Below are 25,108 nucleotides of genomic sequence, written 5' to 3' on the forward strand. Positions count from 1 at the left end.
TTGCTTTCCGCTGCTCTGGAAGGTAGGAATCTGAACCAGTCAACCTAAACTAAAAGGAAGGAGATTCTGACAAAACGTACAGAAAAACTTTCTGACGGTAGGAGCTGTTTGGCAGTGGAACATAATTCTTTGGGAGGTGGTGAACTCCTTGGAGGTTTCTAAGCAGAGGCTGGATGATGATCTGTCCTGGATGCTTTAGCTGAGATTCCTGCATTGCAGGGGGCTGGACTGGATGACCCTCAGGGTCCCTCCAAACCCTGTAGTATACTATGATTCTTTGATAAAGGAAGCCTCACCTGAATGACAATGGGCTGCCCTGGCTTCTTGCGGTAGAACAGGCCTTTCACATCAAACTCTGGCGTCACGGTACTTTTCACCACCGGCGAACGGATCTTGTCGCCTTCACATTTAATGATCACATAGGGGTCCACGCCTGAATTAAAACGACAACAAGGGTTGCTGAAACCCCGAGACAGGCTGAAACCCTCTCCTCCCCCTGCAGATTTCGGGCATGTCGCGTGGGTGGGGTTGGAAATGGGGGTGGGATCAAGGCCCTGCACCTTCTTGCGAATCCTGGTTCTTCAGCCCGGAAGCCGAGACGACGTGGACTTGCGACACCATCTGCGGGTAGCCACACATCCCGCTCCAACAGGTGTGCGGCGGCTCGTCCAGGGTCAGCTCCCTGTAGGGTGGATAAATATAAATGAAAAAAATCAATAAAAATCGGATTTTTTAAAATTTAAATTGGATTTTTAAAATACAATGCTTCTGGAGGAAAAATCTTTCTAAAGATAGTTTTCTATCTAAGTTACATTATAGTCCAAAGGCTATTCATCAGGAAATAAGGGTTTGTTTTAAGTTTTTCATGTGTGCTAAAACTCAGTCTAAGTTGTTGTTTGTTTGTTTGTTTGTTTGAAAAAATCGTCTAACTACATCAGTTAACAAACATGGATACATAGGCTATAATGTTATTGTTTTAGTTAAATAAATTGTTTAAATTGTTATTGAAGAAATGGTCATTTTTCTCCTTCCAATCAAGTACAGCAGAAAAGTTGTCCAAATAGAAACAGCAACTCCATAATTACCTGTCTTTGTGTTTCTAATAGTATAACCAAATCAGCAATATTTGATATAACCGTAAAAACTACTCTGAAAATTAATTATTCCAAAAACGAAACCTTCATCTGGTTGTAAATATTAAGATTATACCAGAAAAAAATGGGTCTTTCTGTAAAAAAATAAATAAAATGATTTAAATCAAGTCTTACTGACTAGTATCTGAAGAAGTGTGCATGCACACAAAAGCTCATACCTATGACAAACTTAGTTGGTCTCTAAGGTGCTACTGGAAGGATTTTTTAAATTTTCTTTTGGCTAGTGATTTAGCGTATTTTTCACTCCATAAGACACACTTTTTCTCTCCTAAAAAGGAAGGGAAAATGTCTGTGTGTCTTATGGAGCGAAGGCCCGCTCGCAAGAGTAGGCTTGGTAGCCGCCATTGGGAGCTTGGTAGTGGTGGTTGCCCCTGCGAGTGGCGGTGGCGGGATCAGCACCCCAAAAGGGCTCCTTTCGGGGCACTGATCCCACTGCCACTACTCGCAAGAGCGGGAGGTAGCCGTGGTTGCCCCTGCGAGAGCCGTTGGTGGGATCAGCTCCTTTCAGGGCGCTAATCCCGCTGCTGCTTCTCGCAAGAGCAGGCTTGGTAGGTACTTCCTCCCCCCCTTCCTCTCTCTCTCTCTCTCTCTTTCTTACCCCTTCCTTCCTTCCTTCCTTCCTTCTCCCTTCTCTCTCCCTCCCTCCTTCCCTCCCTCCCTCTTCATCTCTCTCTTTCACCCCTTCCGTCCTTCCTTCCTTCTCTCTCTCTCTCTCTCTCTCTCTCTCTCTCTCTCTCTCTCTCTCTCTCTCTCTCTCTCTCTCACGCCTTCCTTCCTTCCTTCCTTCCTTCCTTCCCCCTCCCTCCCTCTCTTTCACCCCTTCCTTCCTTGTCTCTCTTTCTTTCTCTCTCACCCCTTCCTTCCTTCCTTCCTTCCTTCCTTCCTTCCTTCCTTCCTTCCTTCCTTCCTTCCTTCCTTCCTGAGGCTGTCCTCAAGGTCTGCTTGCTTCACAACGAGGCAAGAGGAGGGACAGATGGCAGCCCCTTCTGCCCCTCCTCCTAGCTCACTGTAAATCAAGCAAAAGGAGAGCCACTTACACACTCTCCGCAGCTCTCACTAGAAAAAAAAATCCCCCTTGTTTTCCTCCTCTAAAAACTAGGTGCATCTTATGGAGCGAAAAATACGGTAAATCGTGATTTAAATCGATTTGATTTAAATCAAATCCACCTTGGTTCCCTGGAAAGAGGAAAGGGAGGGGGGGAAGACACCTGAGATACATCAGTGACTTTGCCCCTGACCTCCAAGCATCCTCTATTATCAGAGTCCCACTAAGCGCTGGGGTGCAGGCAGCCAGGTGCAAATATGGTCCCAGCCGGGATCAAGAGGCCTGCAGGAAGCCTCCGCTCCGCGGAGAGCAGCTTACTGGCAATCGGAAGGCACATCTGTGAACACCCTGAGGAGGAACTCGCCCACGTGGCCGGCCTCGAAGGTGGTGGGGATGATGACGTAGCGCCCTTCCTTCAGGTCTGTCCTCAGGAAGACGATGCGGGAATTGATATAGATGGAACTGGCTACCTTGGGCTGCAGGGTGTGCATCCGGTAAGTCCGGTTCAGCTCCACCTGGGCAGAAGAAAGCACAGAAAAGAGGAGGAGAAGGAGGAGGAGGAGGAGGAGAAGAAGAAGGGAGATTTAAACTATGGAACTCACTGCCACAGAAGGCAACCCAGGTGGCTTTAAAAGAGGACCTTGTCTACCAATCAGTAGATAAGGTTAAAGAAGAATGGGAATGTTATTAAAATTATTTGACAAAATTTGGTTCCAATAATTACACTTGGCTTTATCTAGATCAGGCATCCCCAAACTCGGCCCTCCGAGTCACCCCTAGCTAACAGGACCAGTGGTCAGAGATGATGGGAATTGTAGTCCCAAAATATCTGGAGGGCCGAGTTTGGGGATGCCTTGTCTAGATTCATTTCACAGATAGAAAAATAATTATTTTTTTGGCCATATAATATTGTATTAATTTTTTACAATACAATGGTCATATTCAACTAATTCCACATTTTTCATACCCGAAGATGGGGACAAATAATTAAACATAGATTAAAAACAGTAATACTGTGGTTGAATTGAAACTGCAAAGAGTAGACGGAAGTCAACAAATCAACAAATTTGAATATACTGTATTGAACACTGCTTACTGTCGATTGATAGAAATTTTTATTTTTTAATCGTTTTTCGGTTTTGCTGATTGTTTTTCTTTTTCTTTTTCCCTTCCTTTTCTCTCTCCCCCTAGCCTTTGTCGTTTATTCTTTGTAATGTTCTTAGATTTACCTATTTATATTTGTATACCGGTAGTGATCTTAGATTTCTTTTATTACGCACACCGTAACAATTATTTCAGTCTAAGAATACCAATGTAAGATAAGCTCATCTTTTGCTTTTCTTTTTTGATGTTGTGTGTGTGTGTGTGTGTGTGTGTGTGTGTAAATTTCGAAGGAAAAGGAAAAAAAGAGGACCAGGCAAATTCATGGCTACTAGCTGCAACCACGATGGCTACTAGCTACAACCACTAGGCTCTACCTCCACAATTGGAGGCAGCAATGGTTCTGAATGCCTGGGGAGGGGGTGGCGATGAAAAGCTTTTAAAAGCCAAAGTCAGGAAGGCGTTGAAGGTTCTGAATCATTTCTTCAGAGTCCAAAATATATTGTGAGTAAGGGAGTTAAAGAATTCCTATAGAAACAGACACAGGAGTAGAAATGGCTGGTGTTTTGACTTTTCAACTTGTGTGAGGAACAGGTATCAATTCAGCCAATACAATTGGAATTTGCTGCCGCTGTTGCTTTCGGTCAGCAAACCACACCTATTCGATTACGTTTCCAAATCCAGTAGCCACATTTGCATGGCGGTTGCTCTGCGCTGAAACAAATGGAGCGAAATAGCGTAACGACAGCGGAACTGGCGCAACTTACGTTAGCTACGTAAAGTCGCCGCAGAGGACAGTAAGAATAACGAGGCAGTTTCTGCAGCGGAACCGCAGGAGAGTAGAAACAGCGTTGCAGGCAACGGACATGGAGCAGAACAGAAAGCAATCCCTCTACGCGTCTCTAACGGTGAGAAGCAAGAATCAGAAACAGGCCAGCGGTTTCACACAAACACACACTCCTGACCTTATAGATGTCAAATCCGATAGCCAAATTCTCTCCCTTGCCCTCCTTCCGACTGGTCTTTTTGGGCTTCTGTTGGATGCAAATGAGAACTTCGTCTTCCGTTTTCTTCACGTCAAAAATGTACTGGGCAGGAAGAGAAAAGCAATGGAAAATGAGAAGGGTTTAATTTTGGGGGGGGGGAGCACTTGGTTGGCAACCTCCAAGCCAGGGGCTCTAGCGCCCAGCGTTCTCTGGTGCACCCTCTTGGCTAAGAGGCTGAGCTACAAATCAGGGAATTCCCAGTTCGACGGAGGTTTCAGGCCGTTTTCCCGTCTCTACCCAGCCTGCGCTCCGGAAAAGGGTTGTAGCTCAGTGGCAGAGCAGTTGCTTGGCATGCAGAGGGTCCCAAGTTCAATCCCTGGCATCTCCAGGCATGGCTGGCATAGATCTCCTTCCTGAAAACCCTGGAGAGAGCTGCTGCCAGCCTGTGTGGGTAACACTGAGCTAGATGAGCCAATGGTCTGATTCTGTACAAGGCAACTTCCTATGTTCTCATGTTCCTTGCTTAAGCTGGCCCAGTCTCTCAGTCCCTGTACCAAGCATAGGCAAACCCCGGCCACCAGATGTTTTGGGACTTCAACTCCCATCATTCCTAGCTAACAGGACCAGTGGTCAGGGATGATGGGAATTGTAGTCCCAAAACATCTGGAGGGCCGAGTTTGCCTATGCCTGCGCTGTACTTTCTAATAAGCTGAGAGCTGTTAGAAGACTCCCGTTTCTCTCCCAGATTTGCGATTTCTAGGGTAGTTTCACAGCCCATCCGCCCTTCCAAGGGGACTTTGGGAACTGTAGCTCTGTGAGGGGAATAGGGGATTTCCAAACTACTCTCAGCACCCTTTAATCAATCAATCAGTTTATTATGGCCATAGACCAGCGGTTTAAAAATAGCTAAAATACAAAATAATAAAAGCAAGATACAATAAATATAAAAGCAAGCCAGAATTACAGCAGAGAGACAAGAATGGGTGATCAGCAGGTTAAAACAACTAGAATTATAGAATAAAATAAAAATATAAAATACTACATAATAACACACCCATGTGACTTCCCTCTCCCACTACTCGTCATCTTTTAGTCTTAGAGTTCTTATTTACATTGCATCTTATATATCTCATCCTTAATGTTCTTAATATGGTTAGAAAATTTTCCAGATTTTCCTCTACAAGCTTTTTTTTTTTTTTAAATATTTTTATTAAAATTTTTCAACATAAGACAAAAAGAAAAAGAAAACAAGCAAGAGAAACACACAAAAACATGAAACCAGAAAAAAAAAATACACAAAAAATAAATAAAAACACATTCTAATTACTTGTTCCTTAAACCCTTTACATTGTCTTTAGGGACCTCCTCGGGTTTCCCTCCCTTTGGTCCCTTAGAGATTATTTAATTAGCAAATTCTACATCATTTTAATCACATTAAAGATCATACTTTTTAACTATCGGCAGCACATATACTAAAATTGGAACGATACAGAGAAGATTAGCATGGCCCCTGCGCAATGATAGTTACAAGCTTAATCTATACATACCAACATGTTATCCTTAGACCAGTGTTTAAGTCAGATACACTTCAAAACATTTCCATTCTGTCCTTAATTCCTGATTAGTCTGATACCTTATGGCTGCTGTTAATTTTGCCATTTCCATGAACTCAGATAGTTTGCAAATTCAATCCTCTTTTGTGCATATGGTGTTTCCTTTTCAATTCTTTGCAAGTTTAAACTTGGCTGCTGCTGCTGTTGCATACAAAAATAATCTTTCTTTATCTTGTGGAATATCCTTTCCGATTAAGACCAATAAATATGACTCTGGTTTTTTTCCTATAGAAATTTTGAATATTTTTTTAACTCCTCATGGATACATCCCCAGAATTTTTTTAAAAAACTTTTTCACAGCCCCACCAGACATACACCTCCTTGCACTTGCAGCAGAGATTGGATTTTGACTTATAAATTTTAGTGAGCTTTGAAGGTGTCATATACCACCTGTAGAACATTTTCATAATGTTCTCTTTGACAGGTAAATCATATCGGTCTTCAAAAGCCTTTCCCATTCCCCACCCCTTTTCTTTTTACTCGTGGGTTATTATGAATGTTTAATGTCTGCCTGCTTCTGAAAATAAAAAAATATTTTTTAAAAAAACAGCAACTAGAATTATAACTAGTTGAAGACTATCTCTCAGGACCCTTAACAAACTACACTTCCCATGATTCTTTGGGGGAAGCCGTGACTATTTAAAGTAGTATGATGTTGTTTTAAACCAGGCTTCCTCAAACTCGGCCCTCCAGATGTTTTGAGACTACAATTCCCATCATCCCTGACCACTGGTCCTATTAGTTAGGGATGATGGCAGTTGGAGTCCCAAAACATTTGGCTGGCCGAATTTAAGGAAGCCTGCTTTAAACATTATACAGCGGTACCTTGACTAAATTCCAGTCTTTTATAAGTCCGTTTTGGACTAAGTCCAATTGCAACCCGGAAATGAGTGCTCCGGGTTGAGTCATTTTTTAATATATAAGTCGGGCCCATCATCATCATCTGGTTCCTACTGAGTCTGTTTCGTTTGTTAATTGAGTCCCTCGCTGCTAATCAAAGGCTTCCAGCTGTTGAGCTGTTGTTTAAATTCGTGTTAAATTGCTGTTTTAGGGGGTGTTGTCTAGAACGGATGAATCCATTTTCAATTACTTTCTAATGGGAAAGCACGCCTTGTTTTAAGTCCGCTTTGTATTAAGACCGGACTTCCGGAACGGATTATGGTCTTAAATCAAGGTACCACTGTACTACGGATGGGGCTTTGGGCCCCCATACATCCTGGAGGTCCTATGCCTGCTGCACAGAGTATGGGAACCATTTCTACATCTGCGTGAGCTGCGGAGAAAGCTGCCGCCTTCTTTGCCCTTTGCAACCTGCTCACTGCCAGTGTAGCCTTATCAGCTACTAAGGGTCCTTTAAGTTGCGCCCAGGCAGGACAAAGACAGTCAATAATGACACCGGGGGTTGAATTCAGAGAAAGAATTTAATTTCTTATTAATAAGAGACTCTTGGTGGTCAGCTCCACGACAAGAGTAAAGAAACACAAATTGCAAAGCTTCTTATACACTTCTTGGGCTCCTTTCCCTCTCCTTAAGTTGCGCCCAGACAGGACAGAGACAGTCAATAATGACACCGGGGGTTGAATTCAGAGAAAGAATTTAATAATCCTTAAATTTAAGGGACTCTCAGTGATCCATGTTTCACGACAAGAGTAAAGAAACACAAATTTGCAAAGCTTCTTATACACTTCTTGGGCTCCTTTCCCCCTCCTCTGTAAATGTGCGCACGCAAGGGGGTCACAAGTACATATAAGACAGATCCGTATCCGGTCCTGTGCATAAACACATGCTGGCTCATGCTGCCCCGGTAGCATCCTCACTCAGCCTTGAGTAAGACTATGCGTCAAGGATAGCAGCTTCCAGCATCAGGCTGGCAGTACATCCGCTGATAAACCTCTCTGCCTCTCATTCTGTGTTCCAGACAAGGTCAGCTCTTAGCCTTGATAGCAAGCTGTCTTACTGTTACATTGCACTTTGCCACACAGAGAGGCAAAGAGAGCAATGGGGGGTGGGGTGACTAAGCCATGCACTCAGAATTATACAATGCAGACTATATGATCAGATTTAGCTCAAAAACACAATTGGCAAATCTCTCTCCACATTAGCTTCCCTAGGTTTTCGAGTCCAGAAGCAGACAGCAGATGCCAGAGACTAATAATAATAATAATAATAATAATAATAATAATAATAATAATTTATTTATACCCCGCCATCCCCAGTCAAAACCGGGCTCAGGGCGGCTCACACCAATAAAATTACAATAAAACATAAAAAGCAATTAATTAAAATACAGATTAAAATACAGTCTTAAAATTTAAAATGCAGCCTGATTTTAAGTAGTCCATAAATCCAAGCCATGAGGGAGGAAAACACAGGGGTCAGACTAAGTCCAACCCAAAGGCCAGGCGGAACAGCTCTGTCTTGCAGGCCCTGCGGAAAGATGACAAATCCCGCAGGGCCCTGGTCTTCTGTGAAAGAGCGTCCCACCAAGTTGGGGCCAATACTGAAAAGGCCCTGGCCCTAGTAGAGGCCAATCTAGCCACCTTATGGCTTGGGATCTCCAGAGTATTGTTGTTTGTGGACCTTAAGGTCCTCTGCGGGGCATACCAGGAGAGGCGGTCCCGTAGGTATGAGGGTAGGTATGAGGTACGTACACTGCCCCCTTGCTCCCCCTCTCACCTGCCACTCCCTGCTGCCTCACCTGTGGGTTCTGCAGGAAGGTGTCTCTGTTGTTGACACAGCCCCCGCAGCGGTTCTTCAAGGGGTCTTCGTGCTTCGTCCAGGCCCCCCGCAAGACCACCTCCTCCCAGGTCTTATGGATGCTCAGGTACGAGGTGTTGATGAGGCGGCACTTGATGATGTCGGTGAAGTACCTGCAGAAGTCTTCAAACATCATCCTGCGGCGGGGAAGAGTTCAAATCTCAACTCAGGACTGCAATACCTCAAGCACCGCCTCTTCCCATATGAACCTACCTGGACCCTGAGATCATCTTCTCCTTTTAAACCAGGCCTTTGGTTGATTTGATTGACATCCTATGCCCTTTAAAAATGTGGGTGCTTTTTTGAGGGGGGGGGCTATTGGATTGTTGTTTTTATTTTCATTAGGTAGTTTGTGGTTTTATATCTTCATTTCATTCAGTGAACCGGCCTGAGACCCCCAGGTATAGGGTGGTATATAAATTCAATCAATCAATCAATCAATCAAGAGTTCGAATCTCGACTCAAAGCCTGGCCAGGTTAAATAGGCCTTGTATCCCTTTCTTTTGGTGTGGTGCCACCTTTAAGATACTTCAGCTAGCTGAATCTGACCCAGAAACGCTATCCGAGGACCACTGCTATAGCACAAGACTCTTCATCTCAAGGTCGTGGCTTCGAGCCCCAGGATGGGCAAAAGATTCCTGCATTGCAGGGGGTTGGACTAGATGACCCTTGTAGTCCCCTCTAACTCTACAATTCCATGATTCTGTGACCTGCGAAGTGGCTATTGATGGCTACAAGCCATGATGGCTCTGCTCTGCTTCCATAGCTGGAGGCAGCAAGGCTTCTGTATACAATGGTACCTTGGTTCCCAAACACCTTGGTTCCCAAACACCGAAAACCTGGAAGTAAGTGTTCCGGTTTCCAAACATTTTTCGGAAGCCAAACGTCCGATGCAGGGCCTTGGTTTTTGAACATTTTGGAAGTCAAAAGGACTTTCGGAACGGATTAAGTTTGGCGTTTTTGTTTTTGCTATTTATTTTGTGTTTTTGTTTTTGAGGCTTTTTCATTTAATTTGTTTTTGAGACTGTGTGGAACCCAGTTCAGCTACTGATTGATTGATTGTGTGACTGCAGAAATGGACAAAAGCCCCCCGCCCCATCCAAGCAATGACTATCATCAGTGCAGGTATGAAAAATATTGAATTTTAATTTTTATCATCTACAATACTGTCTTATTTATTTTGTAGTACAGTACATTGATTATTGTTTTCATTTTATGGATCAATGGTTTCGTAGATAGTAAAGTTCATGTTAAATTGCTGTTTTAGGGGTTGTTTTTAAAAGCCTGAAATGGATTGATCCGTTTTGCATTACTTTCTTTTTTTAATGATAAATTCTTTATTGTTTTTAATAGTTTAAAATACAACAAGTACAACAAACTTACAATATTCAATATTCACACCTTTCACAAGATATATAGAAAAAAGAAAAATGTAGAAGAAAAAGAAAGAAAAAAGAACAAAAGTAGAACAATCCACATTTTTTTTTACTAACTTCCAATTATTCTCTCTGTAGTCTGTATACTTACATTATTTTATCACACAGTTATAATTTTCTACTTACTATTTAATTATTTTCACATATTTTATTTCTTTATATTTATACCACGTTCAGCTTAAATCTGCCATTAGGATTCCCGATATACAATTCCTCATTAAATACTCTTTGAATGTCTTCCATTCCTTATATGTTTTTTTGTTTCATTTGTCCTCTTATTCTTCCCGTAGTTTTTGCTAACTGTAAATATTCTAGCATCAAAGTTTGCCAATCCGTTATACTGGGTAGACTTTTATTTTCCCAATTTCTAGCGACCAGAACTCTTGCTGCAACTATTAGCATAGCTGCCAAGTCTCCCGCATTCCCCGGAAAATCCCCGTTTTTCCAGCTGTTCCTAGCTGAAAAAAACGGGTTTTTTTTTGTTTTTCCCCGGTTTATTCTGGTGCGGCGGCCATTTTGGAACTGGGCGGAGCATGCTCAGAAGTGACTTTTGATGCTGCTCCGGCCAGTTCCAAAATGGCGGCAGCGCTACTTCCGGTCTGCTACTTCCGGCCCGGTCCCTTATTTCTCCGACAGCAACTTGGCAGGTATGACTATTAGCTATATTCTTTTTGTTGTTTTAATATCTTCTGGTATTATATTTAATAGAAACACTTCTGGTTTTGGTTTTGGAACGCTTTGGTTTTTGGATTAAGTTTGAGAACCAAGGTGCCACTGTGCGCATTGCTGGAAATCACAGAGCACTCCTGAGCTCAGGTGGGCTTTTTATAGGCATCTGGTTGGCCACTGTGACCAGCACTCTAACCACTACTCCGTGCTGTCCTTTTTTGTGAGAGAGGGAAACCTCCCTCTATCCACTTTCTCAGCAATGTACATCATTTTGTACAGTTCCATCACATCTCCCTTTAATCATCCTTTCTCCCTACCTAAACAAAAAAAGCCCCGACTTTTTAACTAAAAAGCCAGAGGGGCGTTGTGCCAGCCCCTTAACCATTTCCACTGCCCGTTTCTGCGCCAATCCCAGCTCAAAACCCAGCACCCCCGTAAAAAACTTTTGTACTGAGGAAAAACTCTGAGAGTTGTCCTGGGCTACGGAGGGAGAGATAAAGAATTCTCCGTTTTTGCTTCATACGCACAACGTTAACTCACCAAAATTCCCCATCGTCTTGGACAGTCATTCCCAGTTTCTCTCTCTCGCTGTTGCTGACTTTCTGCCATTCCTCTGAGCTGCGAGAAAGATAATAATAATAATAATAATAATAATAATAATAATAATAATAATAATAATTTATTATGTATACCCCGCCCATCTGGCTGGGTTTCCCCTGCCACTCTGGGCGGCTTCCAACAAACATTAAAATATATCAAATATCACAGATTAAAAGCTTCCCTAAACAGGGCTGCCTTCAGATGTCCTCTAAAAGTCTGGTAGTTGTTTTTCTTTTTGACATCTGGTGGGAGGGCGTTCCACAGGGCGGGTGCCACTACCAAGACTACATTGGCTCCCAGTACGTTTCCGAGCACAATTCAAAGTGTTGGTGCTGACCTTTAAAGCCCTAAACGGCCTCGGTCCAGTATACCTGAAGGAGCGTCTCCACCCCCATCGTTCTACCCAGACACTGAGGTCCAGAGCCGAGGGCCTTCTGGCGGTTCCCTCGCTACGAGAAGTCAAGTTACAGGGAACCAGGCAGAGGGCCTTCTCGGTAGTGGCACCCACCCTGTGGAATGCCCTCCCACTAGAGGTCAAAGAGAACAACAATTACCAGACCTTTAGAAGGCATCTCAAGGCAGCCCTGTTTAGGGAAGCTTTTAATGTTTGATGGATTTCTGTATTTTAGTATTTTGTTGGAAGCCGCCCAGAGTGGCGGGGGAAACCCAGCCAGATGGGCGGGGTATAAATATAATAATAATAATAATAATAATAATAATAATAGGAAACGCAAAAATCATATTAATATAGTTACATGACATATTTTTAGGCGCCAGGCAAAAATCTTCCTTGTCGACCAGGCCTGTGGCTGATTAACATTCGTTGTCCTTTTATATGTTTTTTTTGGGGGGGGGTATGGAGTTTGGTTTGGTTTTTATTATGTATTCGGCCTTTTAATTTGGTGTATTTATGCAGTGAACTGCCCTGAGATCTTCGGATGAAGGGCAATATACAAATGTAAGTAAGTAAGTAAGTAAATAGTTATGGGTTGTTTTTTCCATACATATTACTGTATCTTTCCGTGTATCAGACTATATCCCCCCCCCCATTTTAAAATTTTAAATTGGGGGTCGTCTTATACACGGAATGTTGCAATTAAATATATACAGGTGAAACTCGGAAAATTAGAATATCATCGAAAAGCGCATTTATTTCAGTAACGCAACTTAAAAGGTGAAACCAATATATGAGATAGATGCATGGCATGCAAAGCAAGATATTTCAAGCCCTTGTTTGTTGAAAATTGTAATTATTTGTCGTTAGGCGGGTCAGTTGTAAATGGAATGTAATTAATGGAATGTAATAGCGATGTTTCTTTTTGTAGTATTGTAACTATTTGTTTTATTACTGTGGAGTTTCCAAAAGAAAGCATTTGTAAAAATTAAAAGGAAAATAATAAATAAGAAGTTGCATTACTGAAATAAATGCACTTTTCGACGATATTCTAATTTTCCGAGCTTAGACAAGGCGGCCCCCGTTTCCAGTGGCCTCCCCCCCCCCGACATACTCACGTGTCACTCCAGGGGCCGTTCCACTCTTTCTCCCCCCAGGGGTTCCTCAGCCTGATCATATCGAGCTTTTCGGACTTGAAGTAGGACAGGAGGCCGTGGCCCAGGCGGACTCTCCTCACGTCCGTGACGGCGTAGGCATGGCCTTTGACCAGGCCGCAGTCCAGCCGGGCTTCCATGTCGGCAGCCGAGGTGGCCTTGCCGAGGGGACAAAGGAAGCACAAGAATTAAACAGAGCGCTTAGAAACATCCACCCAAGGGACGCTGGCAAAGGGATGGAGGGCTCGTGGCATTAACAGCTAAACAGATCTTGCTTTTCAATTAGTCACAGCCTGGAATCCAGCACAGATCAAGCAGATGTTGGTGGCGAAGGGAAAAAATAAACATATAAAAGATGAATTCCCTGGATGCCAAGATCCAGGTTTGGGGCAAGTGCTCTTTGGTGAGAGGATGCCAGCAGAGATTTAAAAATCACAAAATGCAGCAAAGTAAAGCATGGAAATATAGGCTGTTAGACCTTTAAAATATGCCCTTGTGAGTTCCTTCCAAAGTTTCCCTCTTCCCCCAGCATAGAAAAAGATCACACATTCGGTAAGTTAAGAATGGTTTACAGTACTTACACACTCTCCAAAAGTCAGATTCATGTGCTTTTACATACATCAGTCAGAAACTGTTGCACAGATAGTAAAACTTGGCTTAGTTACAGTGTTGAAAGTTCCTAAATTATTAGTATAGGAAGAGGGGCTTGTTAGAGCCATGCGGTCTGAGCTTGGAGCAAGCACCTCAGACCTCACACATTGAGCTTCTCAGGCAGACTGATGGGGAATAATTACCTTCCGCCCAAGGTGAGGAGGAATGACCTAGCTAAGCCTGGCAGGACAGCTTACTCTATGGTATTAACCCCTTTGTGCATCAATTAAACTGAAGCATATTGCTTATATGAGGCTGGCTATCCCACAGCATCCTAGCTCAGTTGATAGAGCAGGAGAATCTTAATCTCAGGGTTGCGGATTCGAGTCCCAAGTTGGGTGGAATATCCCTGCATTGCAGGGGGTTGGACTAGATGACCGCCGTGGTCCCACCCAACTCTACAATTCCGTGGTTCCGTGGACACCAATCCTAATAGGTTAAGCAACGCTTACATCTTGCGCCAGATTCTTGGGAACCGCTTAAGAGTCAGGAGACAATGAGGCCCACCCTCCCGCGCTTACGCCAAGAAGACCTGCCAGCTCCTTACTTTTATGGAACAGCTGATGAGACCTCCCCGGTTGTAGACCTTCAACACCCGCTCAAAGAGGACATTGCGTTTGGCTTCGTCGTTCGCATAGCCGCCTTCCAGCAGGTCGATGGGTTCCGAGACACCTCCGGTGAAGTCCACCAAAGCGTCAGCCGTGTTGCCTCCGTCTAGGGCCTCGTAGCATCCCGAGAGTCTACGCATTGGGGAAGAGGAGCATAAGAAGACGGGGCGCAACAAATATGATGTTTGTGGTGTAAGCTCAAGGCTATGCCACATAAAGGTTTTTGTCTTTTGTGGTTCAGGCCTTGTACATAGCCAGGAAGACATTTAGTCAGACGTACAGAGGAAAATCTCCCTCAAAGCGATGCAGCCAATCCAAACGCTGCTCTGCTTGGTTTCTAAGCATCACCATCGCCTCCCTCTTGGTTTCCTCGGAATAGAAACATAATGCCACATAAAGGTAAAAGGTAAAGGATCCCTGGACGGTTAGGTAAAGGGAGTCCTGACCATTAGGTCCAGTCCCGGATGACTCTGGGGTTGCGGCGCTCATCTCGCTTTACTGCCCAAGGGAGCCGGCGTACAGCTTCCGGGTCACATGGCCAGCATGACTAAGCCGCTTCTGGCGAACCAGAGCAGCGCACGGAAACGGCGTTTACCTTCCCGCCGGAGCAGTACCTATTTATCTACATGCACTTGACGTGCTTTCAAACTGCTAGGTTGGCAGGAGCAGGGACCGAGCAACGGGAGCTCACCCCGTCGCGGGGATTCGAACTGCCAACCTTCTGATCGGCAAGCCCTAGACTCTGTGGATTAACCCACAGTGCCGCCCACCTGGGTGGTTAAGTCCAGTCAAAGGCGACTCTAGGGTTGCGGCTCTCATCTCGCTTTCAGGCCGAGGGAGCCGGCGTTTGTCCACAGACAAGGTTTCCGGGTCACGTGGCCAGCAGGACTAAACCGCTTCTGGTGCAACGGGACACCGTGACAGAAGTTAGAGCGCACGGAAACGCCGTTTACCTTTCCACTGCAGCGGTGCCTATTTATCTACTTGGACTGGCGGGCTTTCGAACTGCTGGGTTGGCAGGAGCTGGGACAGAGCAACGGGAGCTCACTCCGTCACCAGGATTCGAACCACCGACCTTCTGATCAGCAAGCCCAAGGGGCTCAGTGGTTTAGACCACTATGCCACATATCACGCCCTCTAATAGCAAACACAGCTGGTGCATGCAAATGCTTAGAAGAGGCGCCGCAAGTTCAGCAGCAGAGATCGTTCTGCACATAACTTAAGGGTTAATTCTATTCCGAGGAAACCAAGAGGGAGGCGATGGTGATGCTTAGAAACCAAGCAGAGCAGCGTTTGGATTGGCTGCATCGCTTTGAGGGAGATTTTCCTCTGTACGTCTGACTAAATGTCTTCCTGGCTATGTACAAGGCCTGAACCACGAAAGACAAAAACCTCTGTTTGGTTTTCCTCAAATTATACATTCATTTGTTCAGTTTACTCAGTCATCAGGATTTGTTTTCTCTCTGGGCTCTCTTCGTGTCATTGAAGTGACTTTGTTAACAAGAGGGAAATGTGAGTGCGCATCTTTTAAATTTTTGTCAACGGTGTATCCAGGGCAGGTAGATGCCAAGTCACACCTCTGGTCCATCTAACTCAGTGCTGCCTACACTGACTGGCAGCAGTCCCCCCCCCCCCGGATTCAGGTAGGAGTCATTTCCCTAGCCGGAAAGCTCTGCGATGGGCGAGTGGGAATTTCAACCCTGGTCTCCCAGGTCGTAGCCCAGCTAGTCTAACCACTAGGCCACGCTGCCTCACTCACTTGGCGTAGGCCTTTTCCACCAACGCGCACCACAGCTCGTTCTTGGAGTTGGAGTGGCAGTAGATGAGCTGGTTGTGGAGCGTGGGCAGGCGGTCGTCAATCACCACATCTATCCAGTCGCCAAACCGCCAGAACTGGAAATGGAAGATTCCGGCATAGTTCTCTGGCTTCTCAGCAGACCACTCTTGCTCCTTCCAGTCTGGGATGACCTGCATTGGGGAGAAGTAAAGAGCCACGTTACGCACATACCTACGCCGTCAGGCAGAGTTTGCCAGCATTTTTTTAATGAATATTTATTAAGCAAAAAAAAAAAAGGTTAAACAATACAAATTGCCAATACATAATCAATTCTAACCCCCCCTTTTTTCCTCCCCTCCCACCCTTTCCCTCCCTCTCAGGCCTTCCCTCAGCTCCCTTCTCTGATTTGTTTATACATAATGTTTTCTGCATGTTAATAAATTGCACATATCATTACATTATCTATCAAATGTTCTACTAATAAATTGTGGGTGTTTATTCAAAACCTGCCAAGGAGCCCAAATCATTTGGTTGTCTTTTTGAGTAATTTGTAAAAAGCTCCCATTCTTCCTTAAAGTCACGATTGTCCTCCTCACGTAGTTTCTATGTTAATTGTGCCGCATAGTTCCGCATAGCTCATCAATTTTTCTTGCCATTGTTCTTTCGTTGGGACTTCCTCATTCTTCCATCCTTGTGCTAGCAAGACTCTTGCCGCTGTTGTAGCATACATGAATAAGTTCTTTGTTTTCTTTGGCAGGCCTTGTCCTAAAATCCCTGACAAAAATGCTGAGTTTGCCAGCATTTTTTTTTTTAGAATTAAAGTGCATTACACCACTAGAGTGGGGTGGGGTAAGTTATTTATTTATTGCATTTGCATTCCGCCTTCTTCTCTGAAGAGCTTGAGGTGGCACACATGGTTCTTCCTCCTTCTCACTTAATCCCCCGCAACAACAGCCCTGCGAGGTAGGTTAGGTCGAGAGGCAGTGTGACTAATGAAACGAACCCCCTCGCCGACGTTGCCTATCGATTATGAGACGAAAGGGTACAGGGGTAAAGCAATCTCCACTCAATTGCATACGCCTTAAAATAAATCCCTCAATTCTGGGCTTCTCAGTAAAGAGTGTCTAATTCCAGCTTTCGTGGCCTGATCTCACAAATACTCAGGGTTAATTGAATGAACAACCTCTTGCCTACAGAACAGGGACTCCCTCAACTCAGATCCCCCCTGTATCAGTCTGCCATATCACCCTGGCAAACCTGTGGCACTCTAGGTTTTCACCATACTGCCCTTCCAGTGTGACTCTAGGAAACAAACTATCCCCTTTTCCTTAGGTAAGTTTTGCCCTTTTCTGAGTCTCCACCTCGGTGAGTTTTAATACGCTGCTGGAATAACCAAGACGATACTCTTTGGCACCAAAAAGAAGATGAATTTTATTTTCTTGAGAACATACGTTTTTCTTTTCTTTTCTTAACGATGTATAAGTTTACAAGCAGTCAAAACAAAATAAAAAATAATAATCCTTCCAGTAGCACCTTAGAGACCAACTAAGTTTGTCATAGGTACGAGCTTTCGTGTGCATGCTATCTGAAGAAGTGTGCATGCATACGAAAGCTCATACCTATGACAAACTTAGTTGGTCTCTAAGGTGCTACTGGAAGGATTATTATTTTTTAATTTGTTTTTACAACCTTAGTTACAGTTATACATTAACTCTGTCAGACTTTAACTTCGAGTTATCCTAAGCCTAACCTAAACCACCACTATCCTGGCCCCACAACCTTCTTCTTCCCTCTTCGTCACCACACTCTCCCTCTTCCAACTGCCAAAACGGTTCCCAGCCCCATCGCGAGAATGCAGAAGGGATTTTTTGGGATGCGGAAGTGGTTTTCTCGAAGCTACCAACATGAGTCTGACCAAACTGCGGGAGGCAGTGGAAGACAGGAGTGCCTGGTGTGCTCTGGTCCATGGGGTCATGAAGAGACGGACACGACTAAACGACTAAACAACAACAACAACAACATCCAACATACAACATAGAAACAAGATTCCAAGGAATCTCCTGGACTTCTCTCCTCCTCTTTGTGGGTCCTGTTGTTAATCATTTCCTCCTGCATCTTTTATAATAATCCAAATCTTTTACCCCTCCATTGTGTCCAAAATTCACCATTAAACTAGAAGTGTTATTCCAATCCTACTAACGATTTTAACTGCTTACAATGGGTTTTTTTTAAAGATAAATTATATTTTAAAAATCCCCCATTCCTTATTAAAATGTTGGTCTTCCTGATTTCCGATTCTTCCGGTCATTTTAGTCACTTCGGTGTAATCCATCAATTTGATCTGCCATTCCTCTCTGGTAGGGACAGGTAGGTAGCCATGTTGGTCTGATGTAGTCGAAACAAAATTAAAAAAAATCCTTCCAGCAGCGCCTTAGAGACCAACTAAGTTTGTCATTGGTATGAGCGAAGAAGTGTGCATGCACACGAAAGCTCATACCAATGACAAACTTAGTTGGTCTCTAAGGTGCTGCTGGAAGGAATTTTTTGATTTTGTTTCTCCGATAGGGACTTTATCTTTCCCCCGATGCACAATATTTAAGGGAGCGTTCTTCCTTGCCCATCAGCCTTCGAGCAAATCCTGTCTATTGGTCTCCAGTGTTTCTTTCACATGCTGTGCTTACTTTCTGCCTGCAGGTGGCTCCAGAAAGCACCATTTGGAGGCTTGCCTGGCAAAAGGACACAATTCTTAGGAAACATCTTTTTAAAAAATGGAGAACCGCAATAAAACGAGTGCTGCTTCTCAGCGTACTCCATTCCATCCCTACTACCGGTCAGCAGGTATTCTGTAGACATTGAGCACACTGAGCTTTCACTGTTTTCCCTAAAGATTTGTGTTTCCATGTTCCTGCAAATCTTGGGGTTTGCTGACTCGTAACAATGCCTTCCTCTTGTGTGCTGATGGTGCTACAGAAGCATGGATATTCACCTCCGAATGTCAGAAATAAAAGGAGGGGGGTAAGTATATCTGTTTCTAAGAAGTATTTGGCTGATTATTATTATTAGACAGCATCTTAAAAAGCAGAGACATCACCTTGCCTACAAAGGTCCGTCTAGTTAAAGCTATGGTTTTCCCAGTAGTGATGTATGGAAGTGAGAGCTGGACCATAAAGAAGGCTGATCGCCGAAGAATTGATGCTTTTGAATTATGGTGCTGGAGGAGACTCTTGAGAGTCCCATGGACTGCAAGAAGATCAAACCTCTCCAGTCTGAAGGAAATCAGCCCTGAGTGCTCACTGGAAGGACAGATCGTGAAGCTGAGGCTCCAATACTTTGGCCACCTCATGAGAAGAGAAGAATCCTTGGAAAAGACCCTGATGTTGGGAAAGATGGAGGGCACTAGGAGAAGGGGACAACAGAGGACGAGATGGTTGGACAGTGTTCTCGAAGCTACAAACATGAGTTTGACCAAACTGCGGGAGGCAGTGGAAGACAGGAGTGCCTGGTGTGCTATGGTCCATGGGGTCACGAAGAGTCGGACACGACTAAACGACTAAACAACATTATTATTATTATTATTATTATTATTATTATTATTATTATTATTATTATTATGAACGGCAGGCAGGGGGGGAGAATATGGGGATGTTTCTAGCATGATCTTAGCCTTCTTTACATGCTTCGGTGCCATACGGGGTGAGGAGAGAGGAAGCCTCCTTCCCCCTCCTGAATTGCCAGCATATGCCCCTCGCCCCTGCCCCCCACCCCAAGAGGCAGGCCCCATCCGAAGCACAGAGGAGACCTCATTTAAACCCGACCAAGAATGCCATGTGCCTTGTTTGGGAACGGTCGCCAGGCGTGTTGCCAGGGAAGCTGACATCAGAGGCCGCGTCCCCTATAGATTTATCGCACAGCCTCGGGATCCGTCCCTCGCCTGCAAATGAAGTGAGGGCACACGGAGGAAAGCCCCCGAGGGTGCTTCGCGTCACCGGAGCAGGTTGCCTAGCACCGCTGGGACAGGGGAGGGCCGGCAAAAGAGAGAGAGAGAGAGAGAGAGAGAGAGAGAGAGAGAGAGAGAGAGAGAGAGAGAGAGAGAAGGAAGAGTTTGCAAACAGTGTCATATTTTTCTTCCTACATCTCGGACAGCTGGAGAGAGAGAGAGGCAGTGCTGCAGAACACGGCTGAAGGAAAGGGAGGAGAGGGCATTGCGGGCAAATCGAGGGTCTCGATGGCTTCAGAGGCGGCCGAGCTGGAGCTCCAATTGGTGCAGGACGCCGAGCTGACCCGGTGCATGCGGCTCCGGGTCGAGAGCCTCCAGCAGAGGAACGAGAAGCCGCAGGACGGGGAGAAGCTCCTGCAAGCCAACGAGTTTGTCTACCGGCTGGACTTCTCGCGCCAGCAAGGCCTCCGCTTCCTGCGCTGGAACGTGGTGCTGGAGAAGCCCGGCAAGGTCACCGTCATCGGCACCTCCCAGCATTGGACGCCCGACCTCACCCACCTCATGCGGAGGCAGCTCCTGGAGCCAGTGGGGGTCTTCTGGAAGAAAGCTGGCGCCCAGGAGGTCGATTGGAACGAGGCGGATGCTCTGGAGTTTGGGGAGAGGCTGGTGGAGCTGGCCAGGATCCGGAAAGTAATGTATTTCCTCCTGGCGTACACAGACGGCCTCGAACCGGCCCAGCTCAAGTGCTCTGTCGTGTTCGAAGTCTGAGTTTGCCCTCTCAACCTGCTTGACTTCTCCTGTTTTCTCCCCGCTGCTGCTGCTGACTCTGTGGCTCCTTTCTCGTTTTCTAAAACAAAATTGCACTGTTGAGACCGTGCCGTTGACTTCCTCCTGCTTGTCACAGGTGCCTGCCTCAATTTGGGAAGGCTGCTTATTTCCTTTGATTTTAGTTTTTTGCTTCTCTAACTTGGAAGGCCAGGCTGGCACACCCGCGCTTTCAACGCCACGTTCCGTAGCGGCGAGCGGCGCAGCTTAGGTGGCAAAGTTTCCTGCCGGGGGGGGTGGGGGAAGAGAAGTGTTTTCTGTTTTGAAGCTTTGGGACGGACAGACGCACAGAGGGGGAAGAGGGCTGCTATCAAGGGCTGCTAGCTAAGATCCCTATGCTCTGCTTCCACAGTTGGAGGCAGCAATGCCCCAAATGCCAGTTGATTAAAAACCTCAGGACGAGAGAATCACAGAATCTTAAGAGTCGGAAAGGGACCCAAGGGTCATCTAGACCAACCCCGTGCAATGCAGGAATCTCAGCAGGAGAGAGTTGCTCTGCTCTTGTGCTCTCAAGTCCTGCTTGCCGGTTTCCCACATGCCTCTGGTTGGCCACTGTGAGAACAGGATGCTGGACTAGATGGGCCACGGGCCTGATCCAGCAGGCTATTATTATGTTCTTATGTGCTGGTGAAGGCACCAGCCACGCACCATGTTAATCTGCCCCGTAACATCTATCTGTATAAATTTAGCACGTGCAAATTTTATGCCGTGCATTTTCTTGTTTATTTGTTTGCAAAGCCCCTAGCGGTGGAGTCTTCCAAGGCGATGGGGAGGAGCTTAAAACTTCCCCCTTGCTTTTTGTGTGTGTGCAAAAGCTGTCCTAAATGGGCTTCCGTAGCACCACGTCCTTGGCCGCCTTGTGGTGCCGCGAGATGTGACGCTGTGAGCAACTGCAATATGTGCACCTGGATCTATATATTTTCCTTTTCTAGATGCTGTGGCTTTTGGGAGCCAGGCCATTAGTTCAGCACCTTCCTTTGCAGAGTGTGAGCCCTCCTAGAACTACAGCTTTCTGCGGCTCAGCTGCTGCTTTCAATTTCTCGGCGGCTGCCAGTGTCTCTGTGAACTTCCAGAGCGCTTTATAAGTAATGGCGTTTGTGAACCTGTGGGTTTCGGGTGCCTTGAAAAGTTCCTCAGTCTTCAGCCGGCCATCGTTTGCTTGCTTGAGAAACAATTAGCCCGTTTGGGAAATAATTGGAAAGGAAAAGCGCCGCGGAGCTGGCTTTGCTCACTTCTGTGCAACATCAGAAGGTGGTTCTCTGGTTCAGACACACAGTCCTGCCTGAAATGACACAACAGCCCGTTCTTGCCACGCAATCTATGGCAATTGCACTTCCTTGCTATTGCATTGCAATTTGATGCACCCACCTGCAATGTAGCAGCTTGTATTCTCAAAGCTTCCTTCAGAATAACCTTTTTGTGTAAAAAAAATATTGTAATAAAATATAGATATAGATATATTATTTGGAACGCAATTTCCAGCTCGTGATCTCTTTCTATTATAAGGGTGAGATCCTCTTTTCACTGTGTCTTGTTCGTTTCAGAATATCGGAGTGTTGCCTTTGCATTTAAAAACGACACTGGAATTGTGCTACGGTTGAAAAACAACCGCATCTACAACGACGATAGGTTTTCTTAGTATATTGTAGAGCGGGAAGGGAGGAGATTCACTCGAGGCTGGTGCTAATCCCTGAAAGACGTCCTGTCCAGGTAAAGGTAAAGGGGCCCCTGACCATCAGGTCTGGTCGTGTCCGACTCTGGGGTTGCGGCTCTCATCTCGCTCTATAGGCCGAGGGAGCAGCGCACGGAAACACTGTTTACCTTCCCGCTGTAGCGGTTCCTATTTATCTACTTGCACTTTGACGTGCTTTCGAACTGCTAGGAGGGCAGGAGCTGGGACCAAGCAACGGGAGCTCACCCCGTCACGGTGATTCGGACCGCCAACCTTCTGATCAGCAAGCCCTAGTAAAACCTTGGGTAGCAGAGACCTGACCTGGCCACAACCTCCCAAACACTGGGCTCTTCCCCTGTCAATCAGCTCTCGCCACTGGGAAGTTTCTTAACTGAACTCTGCCCTTCCATTATACCCGTGCTCTCTGGAGGAACTGAAGGCAGATCTGCCCCATTGCCTGTGGGGCATCCCATCAGGAATGGCCAGATTTAGGTTTGATGAGGCCCTAAGCTACCGTGTTTCCCCCTTTTTAAGACACCGTCTTATAACTTTTCCCCCTCAAAAAACCACATGGTGTCTTATTTTCAGGGGATGTCTTAGTTTTATTATGTTTTTATGGTACCTATGGTTCCGGGCAATGGGGCGGCAGGCCTCCTCGGCATGGCCAGGAAGAGGCCAGGCCGCTGGCTCGGCGCTCCGCCCGGTGATGCCTTTGTCGTGTTTTTTTTAATCTTTCTCCCACCCCACCCCCTGCCAACCGCTCCGAGGTTCCTGCTGCTTTATTTGGGGGGGGGCGTGTTTCGCGAAATAAACGCATGAGGATGAGGAGGGCTGAGGGATCCCGCCCGGCCTTAGGCAGGCCACCCGCGCGCCTTCCACCCACCACATGAGGCCGGCCTCCGGGGAATGCGGGGCCCGGGCAAGGCAGCACCGAGAGCCCCCACGGCCGCCGGGAAACGTGACGAAGCCGTCGCCCGCGCAGCCATCACCCTCGCTGCCGCGTCCCTTTCATGCCTCTTGCTCAAAGCGAGGCGCGGCGTTCACTGCGCTTGGAAGGAGCCGGGTGCCCATGGATCATGCAGCAAGGGCCCTCCCGACTCCTTCCCAGGCGCCCCTTTCTCCTCCTCCTTGCCGGTTCCGGGCGGTGGGGTGGCAGGCAGGAAGAGGCCAGGCTGCTGCGGCGCTCTGAGCGTTCGGCGCTCTGCAAGGCGCTGCTGGGCGCTCCGAGCGCTCGGCGCGGCAGAGCGCTCCGCTCTGCAGCCGCCGGTACCGGGCGCTGGGGAGGCAGGCCTCCTCGCCGGGTGCTCCGGCGGCGCAGAAGGGGCCAGCAGTGCTCCCGCCGCCGCCTGTTGCCCTGGTGGCGCAACACCGCTCTGCCTTGGGCCATGCAGCCCACGACGCTCCGGCGGCGCGGAAGGGGCCAGCAGCGCTCCCGCCGCCGCCCGTCACTCCAGCCGTGCAGAAGCGCCCGCGGGCCTCCCGCCGCCGCTCAGCCTTGGGCCATGCAGCCCCCAGGGGCGAGCAGCGGCCTCGCCTCCGCCTGGCCCAGCAGCAGCAGCAACAGCAACAGCAGCGGGAGGACAAGGACAGCGCTGCTGCTGGGTCCCACTGCCTCAAGGCGAGCGGCGCTGCTGCGTGAAGGTATGGCTTATTTTCAGGGGGTGTTTAATATTGAACAAATGCTTTAAAAGCCTGCTATGGCTTACTTTCTGACTACGGATTAAAAAAGGGGAAACACGGTACTGAAGGTAACGGGGCCCTTTATATGTCCAGCTGTCCTTTGTCAACAACAAATGGTCACTGTTTTTTTGTTGAAAACATGCTATATGCTAATTTATGGACCTAATAGGTATCTAAAGCCATTTGCACATGTTGCCATGCAGAATGTAGGCACCCTATATAGAGAAATGAGCAAACCAGTGATATTTTAGGGAGCGGGCTAGCAGGCGGGGCCCATGACTTACATCATAGGAGCCCACACAACACAAAACACGGTTGCTGCATGTAGGTTTTATTTTATTTGGTTTTCATCTTATATTTTAGAGATGTACATCCAGTGGTTTTTTCCTTTAATTTTTTTTTGGGGGGCCCCCAAGAGAGTGGGGCCCTAAGCTATAGCTTGTGTAGCTTATACGTAAATCTGGCACCGCCGTCAGGGTACCTGAATGCAGCTAGACTCATAGAATCATAGAATCATAGAGTTGGAAGAGACCACAAGGGCCATCTAGTCCAACCCCCTGCCAAGCAGGAAACACCATCAAAGCATTCTTGACATATGCCTGTCAAGCCTCTGCTTAAAGACCTCCAAAGAAGGAGACTCCACCACACTCCTTGGCAGCAAATTCCACTGCCGAACAGCTCTTACTGTCAGGAAGTTCTTCCTAATGTTTAGGTGGGATCTTCTTTCTTGTAGTTTGAATCCATTGCTCCGTGTCCACTTCTCTGGAGCAGCAGAAAACAACCTTTCTCCCTCCTCTATATGACATCCTTTTATATATTTGAACATGGCTATCATATATATATAAGGATGTCATATAGAGGAGGGAGAAAGGTTGCTTTCTGCTGCTCCAGCTGTTTTGTCTCTCCCTAACTTTTTTTATGCAGGGGTCTGGTCGTCAGATTCCCTGAATGCAGAGGTTTGAGATTAGGGGAGGGGGCATATTTTGCTTGCAAGGCCATTCTTAGCTCACATCCACATACCTTTGAAGCATTCCGGCTGTAGCTTCCAC

General features: G+C 46.3%; 2 protein-coding genes and 1 pseudogene across 3 annotated transcripts in view; 2 read left to right on the forward strand and 1 right to left on the reverse strand.

Moving 5' to 3' along the window:
- The window catches only part of CAPN5 (calpain 5), a 75,782-nt gene that overhangs the window by 3,640 nt on the left and 47,034 nt on the right, over positions 1–25,108 (reverse strand). For both annotated transcript variants that reach the window (XM_035115499.2, XM_060273922.1), the window contains exons 4-12: positions 15,928–16,136; positions 14,108–14,300; positions 12,874–13,067; positions 11,302–11,379; positions 8,598–8,793; positions 4,266–4,388; positions 2,518–2,714; positions 561–682; positions 297–433 (exon numbers count right to left, since the gene is read on the reverse strand). In XM_035115499.2, coding sequence (XP_034971390.2) covers positions 297–433; positions 561–682; positions 2,518–2,714; positions 4,266–4,388; positions 8,598–8,793; positions 11,302–11,379; positions 12,874–13,067; positions 14,108–14,300; positions 15,928–16,136 — 1,449 coding nt within the window. The remainder of the gene's footprint in view (positions 1–296; positions 434–560; positions 683–2,517; positions 2,715–4,265; positions 4,389–8,597; positions 8,794–11,301; positions 11,380–12,873; positions 13,068–14,107; positions 14,301–15,927; positions 16,137–25,108) is intronic.
- On the forward strand, positions 5,730–5,842 carry LOC118085809 (U6 spliceosomal RNA; annotated as a pseudogene).
- OMP (olfactory marker protein) lies at positions 20,046–20,681 on the forward strand. Its single transcript, XM_035115500.2, has one exon. The coding sequence runs from the start codon at positions 20,171–20,173 to the stop codon at positions 20,648–20,650; it is 480 nt and encodes a 159-aa protein (XP_034971391.2). The 5' UTR covers positions 20,046–20,170; the 3' UTR covers positions 20,651–20,681.

This window comes from Zootoca vivipara, chromosome 4 (genome assembly GCF_963506605.1).
Source record: "Zootoca vivipara chromosome 4, rZooViv1.1, whole genome shotgun sequence".
Taxonomy (NCBI): domain Eukaryota; kingdom Metazoa; phylum Chordata; class Lepidosauria; order Squamata; family Lacertidae; genus Zootoca; species Zootoca vivipara.

Coding starts and splice junctions, on each gene's coding strand:
- OMP (XM_035115500.2), top strand. CDS start 20,171: ATGGCTTCAGAGGCGGCCGAGCTGGAGCTCCAATTGGTGCAGGACGCC.